General features: G+C 41.3%; 1 protein-coding gene across 5 annotated transcripts in view; it reads left to right on the forward strand.

Annotated features, from left to right (window-relative positions):
* VPS54 (VPS54 subunit of GARP complex) overlaps positions 1-20,180 on the forward strand; it is an 84,772-nt gene that overhangs the window by 57,532 nt on the left and 7,060 nt on the right. For 4 of the 5 annotated variants that reach the window (XR_014710927.1, XM_084623830.1, XM_084623829.1 and 1 more), the window contains 8 exons: positions 880-992; positions 2,243-2,306; positions 6,363-6,468; positions 9,994-10,081; positions 10,954-11,075; positions 11,188-11,268; positions 15,347-15,454; positions 16,514-16,608. Coding sequence is in view for 4 of the 5 variants with exons in the window: in XM_084623830.1 (XP_084479956.1) it covers positions 880-992; positions 2,243-2,306; positions 6,363-6,468; positions 9,994-10,081; positions 10,954-11,075; positions 11,188-11,268; positions 15,347-15,454; positions 16,514-16,608 (777 nt within the window). In the remaining variant the exon portion in view is untranslated. The remainder of the gene's footprint in view (positions 1-879; positions 993-2,242; positions 2,307-6,362; positions 6,469-9,993; positions 10,082-10,953; positions 11,076-11,187; positions 11,269-15,346; positions 15,455-16,513; positions 16,609-20,180) is intronic. The other variant, XM_084623832.1, reaches the window with a different exon arrangement.

Raw genomic sequence — 20,180 nt, forward strand, 5'->3', positions numbered from 1 at the left:
GCAACAACTTCTTTGTGTTACAGCTTGGCCCACTTGTCATGCACAATCATCAGGGTCTGGTAACACCTGGAAATGAGCCCTTTAAAAAGTCATCCCTTCTTTAGAGCTCTGAGGAGAGCCATCTGTTACTGATGTCCACGGCAGCTGCTTCCGGGTGTTACCAGTCTCTGATGATGGTGTAGGGCAACCCTTCTCAAGGATGTGTGTTAAAGGGGTCAACCCTTAGACATTACCAATCCCCAGTAATGGAGAAGGTAACTGACTGCTATCAGGCTATACCTAATTTGCATTAAATGGAAAAGATGGTAGTTACTTTCATCTTCCGTTTGTAGGTCTGGCCTATGTAGACAAGAAGTCCCAGCCAGTCATATTGTGGTTTGGTCATTGGGGTCAAACTGATCTCCTGACTGCTCCATTTTTCTTCATCACCCACTCATTTCTTCCATGCTTTCTTTGGTATGTGTTTAGGTTTTCTCTGACATGAACTCATGGAACTGTTTTCAAGTTAATGTACAGCAAGCACCTTTCCTGTCGTTCATTCAAAACCACATCATTTCTGCAAAGCATTGCAGCTGCAGTGATCCCACAGCACTCTGTATTGCCCATCAGATACTTCTTCAGTTTCTTGTGTTTTGCGTGCTGTTTCATTTACTCGGTCTATGTATTCTTCAGGCAAGAACAGGGGTGTCTGACTTACTGTTGTAAAGCACCCCTATCTAAATGTTGATTGCTAATAATATTTCAGGCCATTGAGTCTTTTCCGACTTCGAATCCTTTTTCACCCAATGCAGCTTTGACTCCATTGCAGTAGAGGCAAGAGAGTCTTCAGGGCGACAAATTTTATTTACTTAACCTCCTTTCTTTTATGTTTATAAATAGTTTGCTGCTAGATAACGAGCGCTGGAAGCAAGCTGATGTTCCTGCTGAGTTTCAGGATCTTGTTGATTCTGTATCAGATGGCAAAATTATTCTACCTGAAAAAAAAGCAGGTGGTGTGTATTTTGTGTTCTAATATTCTCTCCATTTCTTTTTGTAGTGTAAGTGCTACAATTAAATGTTGCAAAAATTCTGCTCTAACTCCTTTAGTCACAAGTTCCTTGTGTTCTGGGGGGGAAACAAATACTTCTTTAAGGCTGAAATGTTCTAGGCTTCATCTCAGCCTAAAAGATTTTTTGGGAAAGTTTAAGCCATTCAGCCATTTGTGAATTGAGAGCCTAGGAAGAAACCCTAACTTTAACACAGGGATTCCCATCTTAAGGGTTGCAGCCCCTTACAGGACGCCAGAACCCCCCCCCCAAGGATATATCGCTGACATGTCAGAGGAAACTGCTAAGCGTGTATGCTCTCAGCATATCCCCTCTGTCAAATAGTTCTCACTCCTCCAGCCAGCAATGTGCAGGGTAAGGCACTGGGTAGCCACTGGCATAAGTGGAGACCTGGGTTCAGTTTTCTACTCCACCCCAGACTTGTTGTGTGACCTTGGGCGAGTCACCTTATCTCTTAGTGCCTCTGGTTTCCCATCTGTAAAATAATAGTCCTTCCCTATTTCTCAGGGGTCTTGTGAGGAAAAATACAGTAAAGATGGTGAGGCGGGGCCCATATAAATATCTAAGACAGAAAACAAGCACATGAGATGAAGAAAAATGGCCAAAGACAAAAAAGGACAAGAGAGAGGCACGATTACGTAACCTCACTGGGGTAAGGCATGACATAGGGGACATAATGGATGCAAAGGACATCCTCGGACCCAATGAGTGCAAGGGCTGGCTCACCAAGGTTGGAAAACCACTGCTTTTGAAAGAAGTATTTTTAGCTTCTCTCAATAAAACAGGATCGTGGCGATGTCAAATTTATCATAGGAGCAGTGTCAGTGAGGACTTGTATTGCTGGGCTTGAAGAAATAGGTTTGGAGCTAAAATAGTGGTGGCCGCTGAAAATCTGTTAGAGATTTTCTACTGTGCCCCCTCAACTTTTTTCTGACGTTGTTTTAACCTTTGTACTCAGATAATCCCATCATGCTGCTCTTTGCCTCTCAATCACTGCAGTGTATAAATATAGAATAAATAATTACAGTAATTATGGTAGGTAGCCAAGTGGACTTTGCATAAAAGAAAGGATTGGTGCTCTGGAGAGTGATTGCTTTTCCGACCTCAGCAAGGGAATAGTTTGTTTTTTGAGATTACAGTTTTCTGCGCTTGTTTTTGGTTCAACTCACCTCACTTTTCTGTTTAAAAATCTCTAGCTGCTGAAGAAAGAAAGCCAGCTGACTTCCTTACTGTTGAAGGGCAAAAGTATGCTGTGGTCGGGTAAGAGGCACTTTTTTCCCCTGAATGATGAGTGAGTTGGTTGCGCTTTGAGCAGAAATGTATTGAAGACTAACAGCTTTAGCAATCTTGCCTGAATCAAGACAAGCCTCCTCCTTGCTAAATACGTTTCTTTTCAGTTCTGGAGCAGTTATATAATATTAGATGTTATGTATCTTTTAAAGATGCTACATCTGCTTAAAACATCAAGCTGAAATTTAATTATTATTTTTTACTTGTAATTCTTACATCAAGGTGTGCACGCACCAGTATTTTTGGTCCCTGCATAAGTTTCTACTCTCGCTGCCCCAGTGGTGTTTCAAAATAGTATCAGCTATCTCTATTCCCATATGTGGACAAGTATATATGGGTCAACGGTGAATAATAATTACTCTAAGCTCAGTAAAATTCCCTTTAAAAGCAAAAAAGGAGGTAAAGCAAGTAAATCAATACATCTTTGGTGTTTTGTTCTTGGGTACATCTGATTTCCTGATATTTCTGGATTGATGGGGGAGAGGTAGGTATGCTGGAGGGTAGGGATAGCTTCCAGAGTGACCTAGCCAAATTGGAGGCCAAAAGAAATCTGATGAGGTTCAACAAGGACAAGTGCAGAGTCCTGCACTTAGGAAGGAAGAATCCCATGCACCGCTACAGGCTGGGGACCAACTGGCTAAGCAGCAGTTCTGCAGGAAAGGACCTGGGGATTACAGTGGATGAGAAGCTGGATATGGGTCAGCACTGTGCCCTTGTCGCCAAGAAGGCTATTGGCATATTGGGCTGCATTAGTAGGAGCATAGCCAGCAGTTCGAGGGAAGTGATTATTCCCCTCTATTCGGCACTGGTGAGGCCACATCTGGAGTATTCCGTCCAGTTTTGGGGCCCTCACTACAGAAAGGATGTGGACAAATCGGAGAGAGTCCAGCGGAGGGCAATGAAAATGATCAGGGGGCTGGGGCACATGACTTACGAGGAGAGGCTGAGGGAAGTCGGCTTGTTTAGTCTGCAGAAAAGAAGAGTGAGGGGGGATTTGATAGCAGTCTTCAAGTACCTGAAGGGGGGTTCCAAAGAGGATGGAGCTTGGCTGTTCTCAGCAGTGGCAGATGACAGAACAAGGAGCAATGGTTTCAAGTTGCAATGGGGAAGGTCTAGGTTGGATATTAGGAAACACTATTTCACTAGGAGGGTGGTGAAGCACTGGAATGGGTTTTCCTATCCTTAGAGGTTTTTAAGACCCAGCTTGACAAAGCCCTGGTTGGGATGATTTAGTTGGTGTTGGTCCTGCTTTGAGCAAGGGGTTGGATTAGATGACCTCTTCCAACCCTAATGTTCTATGATGTCACCGTTTTTAAGAAACTAAATTTAAAACTAAAACAAAAAAATTGTTAAAAATGTTTCCGGGTTATTATAAAATGTTTTTCTCCCACAAAGTCATTGTGTAAAGATATTTTGTACTTTCAAATCCTGAGAAATAAATAAGAGCTATGTGTAGCTTGAAAGCTTATACTTTCCACAAACAGAAGTTGGTCCAGTGAAAGATATGGCCTCGCCTATCTCATTCCTCAGAATACCCTAAACTCAAATGAAAATTTTGTAACCAGCTGTCATCTTTTGTGGGCTGCCTGATGATGATATGCCACTGATTACTCAAAAATGAGTGGCTCAATTTTTTAACAGCAGCCTGAAGAACAAGCCTTAAGTTGGTCTTTGAGGATTTTCACCGTGCCTCCGTGGGTCACAACTGAGAATACCAAATTCAGGACAAACTGCTGAGAAATAGGGCCAGAACTGGTGGTTATTCTCCCATAAGATATACCAAACCAGCAACAAAAGTAAACTTCTGTCTCGCCACACTGGCTGACAAGAAGTCAGAAAAGCCATCTCCTTAGGAATTCCAGTCCTTGTATCACCACCAAAAACACTAGACATAATGATGAGTGGTTATTTAAAACCAATTTCATCAAACAAAAGGGTTCTTCTGATCCCAAAGGACAAGCCACATACCCTGGTAAATGTGTAAGTCAGATCTTACCCAGTTATCATGCTATTGCCAATCCTTTAGTATCTAAAATCTAAAGGTTTATTTAAACAAAAAAAGAAAGAAAGAAAGGTCAGAGTTAAAATTGGTTTAAGGAATCAAATACATACAATAATTGCAAAGTTCTTGGATCAGGCTTGGATCAGTGATGGAATAAACTGCTGGCTTAAGTTAAGTCACTGGTTGCTTCCAAATCATTGAAAGGTCCCCAGTCCTTTGGTTAGAATGCTCCCATTAGTATAAGTCCATAGTCCAGAGGTTTGAGCAGGCAAGAGGAAAATGGAGATGTCTCCAGGGCCTTTTATAACTTCTGCCAAATGAAGGGAATCCCATTGTTCTCACTGTGGAAAATTACAGGTAACAAGATGGTGTTTCGAGTCACATGGGCAGGTCACATGTCCATGCATCATTTCGCTTAGTCATAGCAAAAGCCATCACAGAAAAGTCCATTAAGTGTAAATAGGCGTCTCCCATGGTCCATTGTGAGTTAAGTGTTCTTTGATGGGCCATTCAACTTGAATAGTTCCTTCACAATGTTCTGGCTAAATACCTTGTTGTACTATGCATTGAAGTTGCATTTGATAATCTAGGTCTGGTCATTTGAAGAAGAAATATGTTTTATTTATTTTTTAGCTCCTTGAAGTATTAACTAGAACATTTTAATTCTACAGATTTCTACAGACATTTTTATTCTTTTGTTTCACCTGATTTTTTAAAAAATACAGATGAAACAAAAAATAACCCCCAAATCAGATGGCCTACAAATATCACACAAATGCCTGTTCTGGATGTCTGTCCATCTTCTTTCTGTATCCTGTTGTGTGGAAAGAAGATTTTTGCTTTGCAATGTCAGGATACCTGTTTGGAATACTAGCCTTGCTTGACATGGATGGCCTGGACTGTATTTTCTTGCCTTCTTCATATTTGAGTTCAAAGGATTGCAGATGCTCTATATGGGTGAAGTCTGATGCTGACAAATACCGGGTACTTGCAACTACTGTTAAAGTCAGTTGGAATTATGGGTGCTCAGCATCTCTGAGCACTTCGTGCTATGTGTATAAAGCCGCTCAGTCTCTTACTGATTGTGCATTCATTACAGCCTCTTCAATGCCCGTCATTGTCTGTGTGCTACGGACTTTTTTTTTTCTTGTAGCACTTGCTCAAAATTGGCAAGGATTACACAGTGTTTTAAGACTGGAGCTTTATATTTTCCTACTGATGTGTGAATAGATCCCTCCATTCATAAAATAATTATTTCTATAAAATATAAAATAACTTTATCAAACTCCAGGAACTATTATTCTTGCACCAGTTAAGTATTTTTATAAGAATTTTTTTTACCCATCTTTACATATCCTTTTGCATTCCAGTTATTTTACTGATCTGGAGAAAACATTTCAAAAGCCCCTAAATTTCATGTTCTCAAAAGTGATTTAGGAACCTAAGTCCATTGATTTTCAGTGATATAAGACCCACTTACATCATCAGGCCTGTACTGCTCCTGCAGTGAGTCACTTGTGCCTCCTTTACAACCCCTTTATGCTGGAGCAAGGGCCAGAATTGGCCCTGCGATCTCCTGCGATGTCATCATTTTACTGTTTCCTTAGTCACCATCAGGTCTTCCAGGATGGACAAGACCTTGATTACTAGTGTAAAAAATCAAACAGAAACAAGTAATGTTCTTAGACAAAAACTTTCATCATGAAGCAGCAGCAAAAAAGGCATAAATCTGTTTTCATGTCAGTCCACTTTACCGTCTTTAAATTTGTGTGAGGGGGTTTTCAGAGGAAAAATAGTACTTAATACTGTAATCTCAAGTACTAGGGGGAAACGGTGTCTGGTAAACCTTTTTTTATTCTTTTAAAAATTTAGATTGGCAGCTGCACACAACCCTTAACAGAGCAAATGGGAAAGGAAAGCATATGAAGACTATGTTAGAACTATCCCTGCTGTCTACAAACCTGTGTTGTTGGTGTGATTTATCAACTGAAATTGCATATTTGACTCCATTTCTTTTCTTATAGGACAGTGTTGCTATTAATAAAAATAATACTTGAGTACTGCCAGTGTGTGGATAACATCCCTTCTGTTACTACTGACATGCTTACTCGCCTGTCTGATTTACTGAAGGTATGACTGTCAAATTTGTAGCCCAAACTATATTAAGATCTTCAGGGCAGGGAATATGTCTTACTGTCTCTAATACTCCATGAAAATGTATGATTCCATATCAATGATTAATAATAATATTGAAAAATAGCTTGACTGTGATCTTTGCTGTAATTGTAGGAATCACAAGGCACATATTGCAGGGTGTAGTTGGGTAACACTGTGAACTCATCTAAATACAATTCAGAGTAGATACGTTATGTGAAATAACTAAAGGAAAGCCATTTGTCCTCTTGTTCACTGGCACATTAGAGACCCCTGGTAGCCAGCCAAAGAGATGTTTTGATGTTGATTTTTGGAGTCAGTCAGTCATTTGTCCTTCAGGCTGGATGGATAGTGTTGTGAAAGAGAGGACTGTGGCTAGGAAAGAGCAATGTGAGCCAAAATGTCATTGGGAGTGTATGTATGCAGGGAGGAAACCAATTCCTTGATTTGTACAAGTCATCTTATAGTGGTTAGAAGAATGAAAAATAGTTTTCTGCTGAAGCCATTGCTGTAAAATGGAAATTAAATTAAAATCTGTGACCCCTTCATCAACTGTTTATTGCTAGAGGAGTTAATAGGAGTACATGAGTGACCTTAAAAATGTCATTGCTGTGATCTAAGCCCAAACCTGCCAGTTAATTCAATCTGGGGCTTTGGCTGCTAAGTTTGTCTACAAAGGATTTCTTATGCGTTAAAGTATTGAAAATAGAAATTTATAATCAAAATAGCAGCCAGCTGAGAGCTGCAAATGGAAGGGTTTGTTTTAAACTTTATTTTTATGGTTTTATATAAAATATAAACACATAAGGAAACTCTATATATAGTACATATATGCACAAGATGGAAATAGCATATGAATAACAAAATTCACTGTTCTTTATTTGTAAAACCTGGGAAAAACAAAAACCCTGAGTCTGTAGAGGTCACGTGGGGCATCGGTTATTACAGTGACTAAACAGATAAATAAGTGAGACCATAACCTTATGAGTATCAGGGACTAACATATACTAAACTGCAAAGGTATGCAATAGTTTCATGTGTGACCAGACAGCCTCATATCTTTTCCAAGTTTTTCTATTAAACCAAGTCATTTTTTCCATGAATGTAAGAGAGCTCACTGAGCCAGTCTGTGTATGAGGGAGAAATTACAGATTTCTATTTTCCATATTTCTTAATATGCTCTTCTAGAGGTGAGAGTTGAAAAAGACCAATTGTCGCTTACCTTTGCATGAATCCTTGAGTGTAGCCATTGAAAGAAGAAACTGGGAGACAGGGGTAGCTGATGTTTGTTACACTTATGATCGAAGGAGGCCAGTCTGTCAAGGCCAGCTCCACGCTTAAGACAATTTGGATAGAAAAAGGATTAACAAAAATTAAAGATATAATAGAAATGGAAGTTTACCAAATTACTAGGTTACAGACCTTCTAAATCAGTGGTTCTCAAACTTTTGTACTGGTGACCCCTTTCACATAGCAAGCCTCTGAGTGTGACCCCCCTAATCAATTAAAAACATGTTCTTACATATTTAACACCATTATAAATGCTGGAGGCAAAGTGGGGCTTGGGGTGGAGGCTGACAGCTCGCGACCCCCGAGGTAATAACCTTGCGACTCCCTGAGGGGTCCCGACCCCCTGTTTGAGAACCTCTATTCTAAATATTCCTTTCTAGGTTACAGACCTTTTTAAATACTTTTTTATATAGGGGCTTTTCTTTCCTTGGAATCATAATTCAAGTTCATCTTTAAAACTTTCCATTAACAGATAAATTATGAGCATTTCTGTTGGTATATTTCTTTTTTCATTGCCAAAATGGCTTGTGCATTTTATTAATTTTTGTAGTTCCTATCTCTGTGGCAGCTAGGCAGGCTTCATCTGTAGTCAGTGTTATCTGAGGTATAGGGTGCAAAGTGTTTCTCAAATAATCAGGTCCCAAACCATTTTGGGCTTTGAAAATGACCACCAACACCTTGAATTGCACTTGGCAGTGAACAGGAAGCCAGTGTGTGGACGTATGCACAGGTGTCGGGGTTGGACTGTGCAGTTTTGCTGGTCTAACCTTCACAGATAATATAGCCCCAAAAGAGAGACCAGTCACTTCCACAGCACAGAAATGCCGAAGTTCTCTGTTATAAATTGTCAGACTTAGGGAGTCTTACTCCACTAGCTTTTCAGCCTTCTTCCTTGCCTCATTGCTTGTCAGGCCATCTGATACCCGGATGACCAGCAAAGTTGATACAGGGAAGGAGTATTGAGGCATCAGTCTGTCAGGAGTCCTGGATAGGAGATGGTTACGAATCCAGCGCTCTGCTAGGCAATCAATGAACTGACTCAAAAGCTGAATAACAAATTCCCTTAGAGCAGCCTGAAACGCCAGGTTTCTACATTTCTGTGCTTGTACCACAGAAGTAGGTAGAGACAGACTAGATTTGGTCAAGAGGCTCCAGGGCTTGGCAATGTTCCTTCCATTCCCACTTCACATTCTCTTGTCTCTGGCAGCACCGGTTGTAGATGGTGGTCCAGTGCTCATGTCTTCTCCATTGCAGTCCTGCTTGGGATAGCTATGTGTAGGTAGCTACACGAAGAATCTTTTTTCACACTCGCTACTCTCTTTGGAGACGGGGGCCTTGATCTCTGAACGGGATCATGGATCAGTGGGATCATTAGTACTGCTGAGAAAAATGTTGTTCCTCTCTCAGTGCTGATTAACTCTTTCTCTCTAACTGATTTTTTCATACTGCTCTCTGTTCCCAAATGTGCCAGGTTTGGTGGGGTCGGGATGGGGGATAGGTCAGACTCTAAATCAGAAAATCAGTTGCTTGATGATTTCCATAGGACTAACCTTTCCCGCAGGCTGCCCCATCCAGCCAAGTTCAATGGCACTATACCTATTCACCTCCTCTGAGGGCCCTGTGCAAGAAGTATTTATTTAGTCTTCCAGTAAGAATTCACTATTCCCATGCATTCATCTGGAGTTAGGATGGAAGTACCTTAGCCGCACCCTATGACAAGTCAGAGCTGCCTTCAGTATTTTCAGAAGGAGAAGCACAACCCAAATACTTCAGACCGAGGGAGAGGTCAGTCCCAGAAATGAAATAATTGGGAAATAATTGTCCATTCTTAATGCCCTCTATTTCCATTCCTATCCCAGAAATCAATCCAGAGAGCCCTCATTGGCATGAACTGATTCAAGAAACACCAAGACCTGATTCAAAGCCCAGTGAAGTCAGTGGAATGACTCCTAATGACTTCAGTGGGCTCTAGATCAGGTCCCGAGTAAGTCCTGTGTGGATTATGAGATCCTGAGTAAACACCCAAGAGGAATCATTAGAAAGAGCATGGGACTCTCCTAGAATGAGAAATCTGGGTAACTTCAGTACCAAGCCCAATCATCTGTCAGTGATTAAAGTCTTGCTCACTTTTATCTATAGCATTTCTAAGGTACCTATCGTCCCCATGTTACATATAGATCTTCAACTCTTACTTTTTTCTTTCTCTGATAGTATTTCAACTCCAGAAGCTGCCAGCTAGTTCTCGGAGCAGGTGCATTGCAAGTTGTTGGTTTGAAAACAATAACTACAAAAAATTTAGGTATGGATTTCTACTTTTCAAATCTCATTCCTCAGTCTAATAAAACACTAAATATTCAGGATAAGCCATCTCCAAGTTGTAGTGCTCTGGAAAAGACGTGAAAAGATAAGAAAGGGTTACTATGGTGTGTTTACTTTGAATATAGAATTTGTAGAAGAGTCTCTGAATTGTAGTATTGAAGAAGTGTGCTGCAGTGTGTGTCAAATATGTTACTTGGAAGTAGAAGAAATTAATCTGTTAGCCAAACATGGTCTTCAGTCAAAAGAAGTGACTTTGGAAGCTGGAATTACTTCTTAGATCGTGACCTTGTCACAGATGGGGTTGTTTGCTATTTGGAGTTTGAAATTTGGAATACTCAGTACTTCCATTTTTACAACTAGCAGCATCCTGCCTATCTTAAATCAACCCTTGTATTTCAGCTGAATATAGTACTCTCTGCTTCCTGTCCTAAGCTGTTGTGAAAGGTTGCTGCACTCTGTTAAATAGCTGCCAAATTCAGCTCCAGAGGTGACTGCATTTCACTAGCGGGCGAAAAGGTTTCTTTGTGTAGCTCCATATACTACAGTCAGTCTTTACTTAGCTAAAACTCCCATTCCAATCAATGAATTAAGGACTGTGTGAGTTGGTACACTCAGTGTGAAGTGCTCTGGATCCTTGACATGAATATAGTAATAGAATAGAATACAGATGTTTGTATTTTCACTAAATGACTTTGTAAATTTTCACTTCCAGTTTATCTTCTAGCTTGTTTTTGAGTGTTGGATCTGTATTCTGTTTTTTAGAGAAGGTGCAGGCTAGGCTGTACAAAATGGCTATACTTGTATAATAATTAAGCTGTTTTTTTCCCCCTTCTCTTACTTCTGGGTTTACAGCTCTCTCTTCACGCTGCCTGCAGCTAATTGTACACTACATTCCTATTATCAGGGCTCATTTTGAAGCTCGACTGCAGCCTAAACAATTTAGTATGCTCAGGCATTTTGACCACATTACTAAGGTAATTCTTTGCGTATCTTCTAATTAAACTCTATATATGCTCTTTCTCAATTATGCTGTGAAGAATATGAATGTCATTAGATGGTAAATAAAACTCTATTTTTCCATTACAGGATTATCATGACCACATAGCTGAAATTTCAGCAAAGCTTGTGGCCATAATGGATAGCTTATTTGACAAACTGTTATCAAAGGTAATGATTTATGGAAATAATTATACTCTACATTGCATTTGGGTGTTTCATTATGTGCAGAATCTTAGACTAGATGTTTCAAACAGAGTCTACATTTTCCCTATCTAGGCATTGTTTAAACTGGTTTAAACCTATATACATAAGGCCCTACACTGGACTTAAGAAAATATGTTCTTTAAGAGTCAATGCATGTATGTCATTAACCTTTATGAAATCAGCATTGGTCATATCTTGAATCTCTTTTTGATGCAATAAATTGTTACACTTTCCTTGGTGCAGTAGATACTGTGAATATAGTAGCTCCCATGCTTTACCCAGATGCCTGGCTACTCTGCTTCCTTGGACAGTCTTATCCAGCTCATGGCTGTTGTGGCTAGCATTTCCAGTCATGCTGCTGGATCCCAGTCTCATCCCTGAGAGCAACTCTGATTTTTTGCTCTTCTGCAGTGAAGAGCCTGGATGTGGCTGCCTATAGAAGCAGCTGGAAGCAAGAAGGAGCCAGTGCCGTGTGACCTCCCAGTGCAATGTGTACCCCAGGTTGAAAACTGATGAGCTATAGGAAATTGGCATGAGAGAAAGGATGGTCCAGTGGCTGGACCACCAGCCTGGAGCTTGAGAGATCCGGGACCTATTCCATGCTCCGCCACACGCTTCATGTGTGACCTTGGGCAAGTCATTTAGTCACCCTGTGCCACAGTTCCCTATCTGCAAAGTAGGGATAATAGCAGTGTCCTACCTCACAAAGGTGCTCTGAGGATAAATTCATTTAAGTAAGTGAGGTACTCAGGTGCAGTGGTAATGGGGGTGTATAAGTACCAAAGATAGATAGATTGTATCTATTTGTTGAAATCTGTGTCAAGTGATCAGTTTGGCTAAACCTTATGGGCCAGATTCTGCCACCTTTACTCACAATGAGTAGTACTTTACTCTGCAAAGCGTTCCATTGGTCCCATTGGGACTGCTGATGGTCTGAGGGACTACTCAGCAATAGTAAAGGTGACAGAAGTGGGCTGTCAGTTTGGATAATTAACGTACACCTTACATAAACCTTCAGCCTGCTTTGTTTGTTTTTTAAAGCTGCTTCATAAGGAAATGCTACTGTAGGGAAAAATGAACCTTTGAGTGACCAATTTGACTGGTTCATGCAAACACATTTATTATAGAAGCCAGTTAGAATTCAGACGTTCATTGTCCAGTATGAAGTGGGTTGGAGAAATCTAGTTATGTGATTGGTCATTGGCACAATTACATAAACAGCACCTGCACTCTGTTTCAGAAAAAGTAAAATAACAGGGACAGGGAGAATCTGGGAATATATTATGTTCTCCCTCTCTCTCCCCACTCGACATTTCGTTAGGCTAGCAAGAATTGCTGCTGATGGGGAGTGCGGGGTCAGATTGCCACAGAGAGAGAATGGGAGAAGGGTTTATTTTTTTCTGTCATGTTACAATATCTTTTCATCGATTAAATATGTTTTAAAAGACCAACACTGGCAAGGTGACAAAGTCCAAAATAGTGTTCTAGATACCAAAGACCAAATAAACTTCCAGTTTGTCAAATGTCTTCCCTGTCACTTTTATTCTCATCTCTTGAAAATGAGCATTTAACTCCTGGCCCCTCAAGTGGGAGGTGCACAACAACGCACTCCTAGTGCAGGGCTTGTCTGGATTGTGGCTAACATGCATCTGCCATGCCGTCCTTCCATCTTCCCTGCCCATTCTTTCTCATGAGCTGGCAGAAGATTTAAACTGGCAAGATTCCTGCTCTCTGAAGCTCTTGAAGGTGAGGATTGTTTTCAGTTTCAGCAGCTGGCTCACATGACTACAGCCAGCAGGGACAGGGGAGGAATATTATGACATGTGCTAGCTTGCCTACCTTACCAGTAAACCCAGTCCCTTTGGTTGTTTGGTACCTAATAGAGCCGAGGATCTGGGATCTTAACATTACTGCTACTCTCCTCTTGGGTGAAAACACTGAAGGACCTCTTAAAACAGAAAATATGCAACAGCTAGGGGACAGGAGTATAGGTCATTAGTTGTAGCCTTGTTAGCATTGCTTTTTAGGGGTATGTGTCAGAGTCTCAAGGCTTGACTACCCCATAAATAAAAATGATCACTGGCTTTAAGTGTGTAAATCTGAAAGAATGAGCAAGTCATTCTAATGGCAGTGTTCTGGAGCTTGGCAGTGTGGTGTTAAGTGCGTTTAACAAAAATTGATATGGTCTAGAAATCACGGACTGAATGTTGGGTGACAGGCTCCTCTTCACGAAACAGTCAGCATGGTCCAGTGGACAGGGTACTAGACTGGGGCCCAGAGCCCTCGGTTCTCTTGCTGGCTTTGTAGTTGATCTGCTGTGACTGCAAACCATTTCATGCCTCTGTGTCCCCTCCTTCTCTTGTTTAGATTGAGAGCAGTTTGGGGCAGGAGCCTGTCTCTTACTACATGTGTGTACAGTGTCTAGAGCAGTGGGGCCCTGGTCTCAGTTGGGCTCTGGAGGCACTGGTGTGACACAGTTGTGTTAGTTGTAGAGGTGCAGGTGGAAGACAAGCAGAGGTACTGTATTAGTGAAAATAATATAGTCCCCTAAGATGCCATGGCTCTCTTTGAACCTGTACTTTTTGTTGCCGTTTGGAAGCAGCAATAAAAGCTCTGAGCCTGCTCTGGCGAGGTGCTGAGCACGATCGAGGCTGGAAATGCTGAGCAACTTGCAGGATTGCAACCCATGATACTTGGGCTGAACAGCCACAGGTTTAGCTTGCATGTTTTCTATGAATTTTCCACTTCACAGATACATACAATACAATACACCCATTTCTAAACCATTCAAGTCGTCACTTGGAGCCCATTCCTGCCAATATTCCCATATATAGTACTCATTACCTAAGTAGTCCAATTAGCCTTAGTGGTAATGAATCTTTGGTAGGCCATGTTTGCAGAATTGGGCCCTTTGTCTCCAAGACTTATTTCTCATCTACAATTAAACTGTTGGCATTCCTTTCCCTCAGGACTTGACAGGGAACGCCAATGTTTCTCTTTCAAGCAGTGGCCAAGCAGAGTTCTCCAAATTCACACCTACTGCAAGCAGATGTAACTCCTTTTAGTTCAGCAACGTTTATAAATTAATAATAATCTTGGCTAATTCATCCATAGACCTCAAAGCTCTTTACTAATTAGAGTAAGTATCATGATCACCTTTTCCGAGAGGGGGGGCACTCTGGGGCCTAAACCTGCTTAACCAGGCCTAGACTTGGAACCTACCCTTGGCCATGAAACTACAGATCAAGCTTTACTGAGGACAGTATTGCAGCTAGGACGTTGCTTTGAAAATCACAGTACGATCTTTCCTTCTGGGTGGGGGAATGTAAGAATTTTGTTCCCTTGCAGCAAAATCTCCTTTCAATAGCTTGTTTCTCAGATATCAGCTGTGCTCAAGGAAAGGTACCACTCATCCTATTCACTCCCGGTACTTTTCCTCTTTCCTGAGGAGGAGTCCGTACTGTCAGCGACTGACAGTTCGGCTGTATTTTTACCTGTTCTTTGCCACGTGCTGTACTTGGTTTTCAGCAGCTTTCGTCTTTCCTTGTGTCAGAATTATGTGTTCTTGAAGGACTTGCTTGTTTTTTTTTTTTCAACTATTTGTACCGGAATGAGAAGTGGTGCATACATCATAGACAGAATTATTTCCTGTTACCTGAGGAGAGCGAGGGGGAGAGGAGGCTCGTATAAGGCATGGCATATGCACATTTAACTGTCATGGCAATCATTCTCTCCCTGAAATAGAACTGAGAGGTGTAACGTAAGCCAGCTAAAAATAATGAGCAAAAAGCAGCAATTAAAATTAATCAAGACAAATGGATCGGGTGGGGGGGATGCTGCTTTGATCCCTGTTTGATTTGAATTGCCCTGTTTGATTATAAAATGTAAAGTGCCAATGATTCTATAATGCAAGCTGCCGGTGGATCAATAACAGCTTTTAGCTGATGACATCTGAAGGCCTAGCAGCATAGGAGGCAGCCAAGAACGTTTTCCTTTTGACCATTTTCTAAAAACAAGTGACCAATGTTGTCTTTATTACCAGTATGAGGTGAAAGCTCCTGTTCCTTCAGCCTGCTTCAGGAATATTTGTAAGCAGATGGCAAAGATGCATGAAGCTATATGTGATCTCCTCCCTGAGGAGCAAACGCAGGTGAGCATTTTAAGTTGTTTTGTAGCTATTGTAACACTTCCATCATAAACCACACGTCGTTACCAGTACTTGGGACACTTCTGCTTTCCACAGACAAAAAAAAAATATCGAGTGAATATAGTCGTGTTGTGAACAACAAATAGGATTGCAAATACCATTGCAGTGAGTTCAGTTCGAATCGAATCTTTTTTCTCTTTTGGGGGGGGGGGGTCTTTTTCACAATAATTGCTCAGCTCTAGTTCCCCAGGGCAAGACGGAGCTGACTCACTTCCCTTTTGAATCAATCTTGTGCTTAATATCTAGATGTAGATATCCTAAATACAGGAGTTAGGGGGGAAATTCTACACAAGGGCAATAACTTGGCTATTGTGGGTGGTCATGTTGAGAATCTCCCAGAATTAATTATTACTGAAATCTACACTAGAACAGCCATTTTATGTGTCTGTAATGCAATTCAAATTTAAGTACAGCACTGGATTATTCATGTCACTAAATCTGCTATGAGCCCAATCTTTTCTAGGTGTGCTCGTTATAATGTTAGGCTACAGTCAGTGCTTTTATAGATGGCCAGGAAGGACCATTCTGTCACCTAATGCATTGGATTGCAGTCTACCTCCTATGTCAGTAAGAATTGTGCTAAAAAACCCATAGCTGATAACTGATCTTTTTGTTTTATGTAAGGGTTACAGTACAAGAAAGAGAGTTTATTATTTTAGAGCACCTACAAGTGTGCTGGGTGCCTGCCAGACAGAGAAGACAGGTCCCCGTCCCAAAGAGTTTACAATGTCAATACTGGGCTTGATAGACAAGAGAGAACAGACCGTCCAACAGAAGTAGAGAGGGTACGGAGGGAAAGATGCATTATAAAAAACGCTAGTTTAGGCATGCACCCATCCTAGAGGTTCAAATGGTTGTACTTCATTAGTGTTAGTGCACTCCTAATTTTTTTGCTGGCCGTGCTACAGAAGAGAGTTTTGGGGAAATATGATATGAATGAAGTGAAGTTCCTTATTCTGATGCTATGACACACAGGTTACTGGGTTTTATGGTTTGTTCTAGATGTTGTTTTTAAGAATTAATGCAAGCTACAAACTTCATTTGAAGAGGCAGCTGGCCCACCTAAATGTAGTCAATGATGGAGGACCTCAGAATGGGTATGTATGGACACTTGTTTTAATACGAATTTCCGCAGTAGCGACAATGCTTAGTTCTCTCATAAATCCACCTGCTGTAATCAAAACGCCACTATGCACCGTGTTTAGAATGCAAGATCTATTTGGGGCCCTGTCCTGCTTAAAAGGTGCAACTTAAACAGGGCTCTGCTTTTAGAGAAAATAGGGGAGGGAGAGGGAACGTAGTCTGTTGAGTAAAGAAAAGTATTGGGAGGCAATAAATCTGGGTAATATTCCTTGCGCCATCACAGGTTTGAGAGACCTTGGATGTGTTGTTTTATCTGCCTGTGCCCATTTTCCAGTGGTGACAATCGTTACTTCCCTCACATGTCACGTGACGCTTAAAGCACCTTGGAAACATGAGTTAATTCAGATGCGGGGCCGGAAGGTGCTAACTATTATCAAGAAGTAGTGTTTTATCTGTCTACAGGGAGCTCCCCGACAGGAAATGTTTTTAAAGCAGAACCAGCAGTAGGGCATTTTTCTCCATAAAGAATTCTGATTCTTTTTAAACAGAGCCTATTCCAACAGGTCTCACGTACTGCTTTTTTTCCCTCCCCCAAATACATTGATAGGAATTACCATACCGGATTAGATCAGTGATAGTTCTGCTGCCGGGTCTCCTATCTGACAGTGGCCAGCACCAGGTACTTCACAGAAAAGTGCAAACAACCTCCTCGTGGACAATTATTGAATAATCTACCTATAGTGGAAGTTTCTCCCTAACTCCTCTTACAAGATTCCTCTTGAAACTTGAGGGTTTATTCTCCTCTTTCTTTAACCAGTCCAATGAATTGAGGACGTTTTTGTTACCCATATAAATATTTAATTCCTTGGCTTCAGTGAGATGTAGTTGCAGTGAATTCCATAGGCTAATTATGCTTTGTGTAAAGTATTTTACTGGTTCTGTGGATGAAGGGGAAGCAGTGGATGTATTGTTTCTTGACTTTAGCAAAGCTTTTGACACGGTCTCCCATAGTATTCTTGTCAGCAAGTTAAGGAAGTATGGGCTGGATGAATGCACTATAAGGTGGGTAGAAAGCTGGCTAAATTGTCGGGCTCAACGGGTAGTGATCAATGGCTCCATGTCTAGTTGGCAGCCGGTATCAAGTGGAGTGCCCCAAGGGTCGGTCCTGGGGCCGGTTTTATTCAATATCTTCATAAATGATCTGGAGGATGGTGTGGATTGCACTCTCAGCAAATTTGCGGATGATACTAAACTGGGAGGAGTGGTAGATACGCTGGAGGGGAGGGATAGGATACAGAAGGACCTAGACCAATTGGAAGATTGGGCCAAAAGGAATCTGATGAGGTTCAATAAGGATAAGTGCAGGGTCCTGCACTTAGGACAGAAGAACCCAATGCACAGCTACAGACTAGGGACCGAATGGCTAGGCAGCAGTTCTGCAGAAAAGGACCTAGGGGTGACAGTGGACGAGAAGCTGGATATGAGTCAGCAGTGTGCCCTTGTTGCCAAGAAGGCCAATGGCATTTTGGGATGTATAAGTAGGGGCATAGCGAGCAGATCGAGGGACGTGATCGTTCCCCTCTATTCGACATTGGTGAGGCCTCATCTGGAGTACTGTGTCCAGTTTTGGGCCCCACACTTCAAGAAGGATGTGGATAAATTGGAGAGAGTCCAGCGAAGGGCAACAAAAATGATTAGGGGACTGGAACACATGAGTTATGAGGAGAGGCTGAGGGAGCTGGGATTGTTTAGCCTGCAGAAGAGAAGAATGAGGGGGGATTTGATAGCTGCTTTCAACTACCTGAAAGGAGGTTCCAAAGAGGATGGCTCTAGACTGTTCTCAATGGTAGCAGATGACAGAACGAGGAGTAATGGTCTCAAGTTGCAGTGGGGGAGGTTTAGATTGGATATTAGGAAAAACTTTTTCACTAGGAGGGTGGTGAAACACTGGAATGCGTTACCTAGGGAGGTGGTAGAATCTCCTTCCTTAGAGGTTTTTAAGGTCAGGCTTGACAAAGCCCTGGCTGGGATGATTTAACTGGGAATTGGTCCTGCTTTGAGCAGGGGGTTGGACTAGATGACCTTCTGGGGTCCCTTCCAACCCTGATATTCTATGATTCTATGATTCTATTTCATTAGATCGCTTTTTCAACTTTGTTACTTTTTAATTTCATCGAATGTCCCTTTGTTCTGATATGATAACAGGATTAATAGGAGTGCTGTTCGTCGTCACCAACCAGTTTTTTATGTTGTACACCACTCTTATGTCCCCACTTATTCATCTCCTTTCCATAAATTAAACAATCCCATAGGAAGAGTGGGAACTTTTTCCATGCCTGACACCAAACCCTTTCCATTTCTGCCAGTGCCACTCAGTAGTCAAGGCTTAATTGTCTTCCAGGTGAGGGTGTACCACTAATTTATTGACTAGCATTTTATCAACATTCTCTCTCTCATCCTTTATGCATCTTAAAATTGTGGTTGATGATTGCTACTACTCACTAGAGCTGGCCAAAACGCGGGGATTTCAGCTCGCCTGGAGTTTTGGTATTTTTGAATTTGCTTTTGTTCTGATTTGGAATGAAAGCAGATTTACCAAAATTTTCCAGCCTCTCAGCAATGCCTGAATATTTTGTTTCAGAAACACCGGAATATGGTGTCCCTGAAACTAAGTGTGAAACTTACTTACATTCCTGTTCACTGAACAGCAGCTGTAACATTAATAGCTGTAGGCAGTGCTCCCACCATAGAGTGAAAACCCTGCCAGAGCTCCAGCTGTACAGAAAGGAAACCTGCCTGTGTTCTGGTGAAGGTTTGGTCAAATCTATTACAGATCTGGTGAAACATTTTGGTTCAGTGAATTTCTGACTAGCTCTTACTGCTCACACAGATGCCAACATCTCATCCTCTGTGGCTATAGTTACTTTAGAACTCAGAAATGCGTATGAGTAGGTTCATTAATGCCCACTGACTTTCACCTGCCACATGCACTTACCTTTGATAGGTCTTCCTGAAGTTCATAATCAGTCTGTCTGCTCTAATTTTTACCTACAAATTTTTCCAAGTCACTTATCGTACATTTTAAAATCCAGTTCTACTGTGAATGTTTGGACACCCCACTATTAATTTTACCATTTATTCTTGTATCTTGGCCAGTTTCTAACTCATGACAGGACTACAATCCAGTTGACCCCAATTAGTTCCCATGGTAGCTGCTTATGAGAAATTATATCAAATGCTTTTTGAAGTCTAAATTGTCAAGGTGTTCTGCTTTGTCCATTTTGTTGATGTGCTTAAAGAACAGATGAGGGAAGCATGATTTTTCCTTATTATATCAAGCTCCTCTAGGGACTTCAATTCAGCGAGTTAATATTGCACATTACTGTAAGAGTCAGGATTTTTAGGCTGGGATTATCAAAGGGGCCTAAAGGGAGTTAATGTCCAATTTCCTTTGAGTTATCTGACCCTAGATCTATCTTAAACTGGGTAGAAAAGGAAAATGGAACCAGACATCTACCTAGACAAAGATATTAGTAACTTTGTTGGTAAGTAGTGTAACATTACTCCTGTCACATAGGCAAATATT

Source organism: Lepidochelys olivacea (assembly GCF_965140295.1).
Source record: "Lepidochelys olivacea isolate rLepOli2 genome assembly, chromosome: 3".
Classification (NCBI taxonomy): domain Eukaryota; kingdom Metazoa; phylum Chordata; order Testudines; family Cheloniidae; genus Lepidochelys; species Lepidochelys olivacea.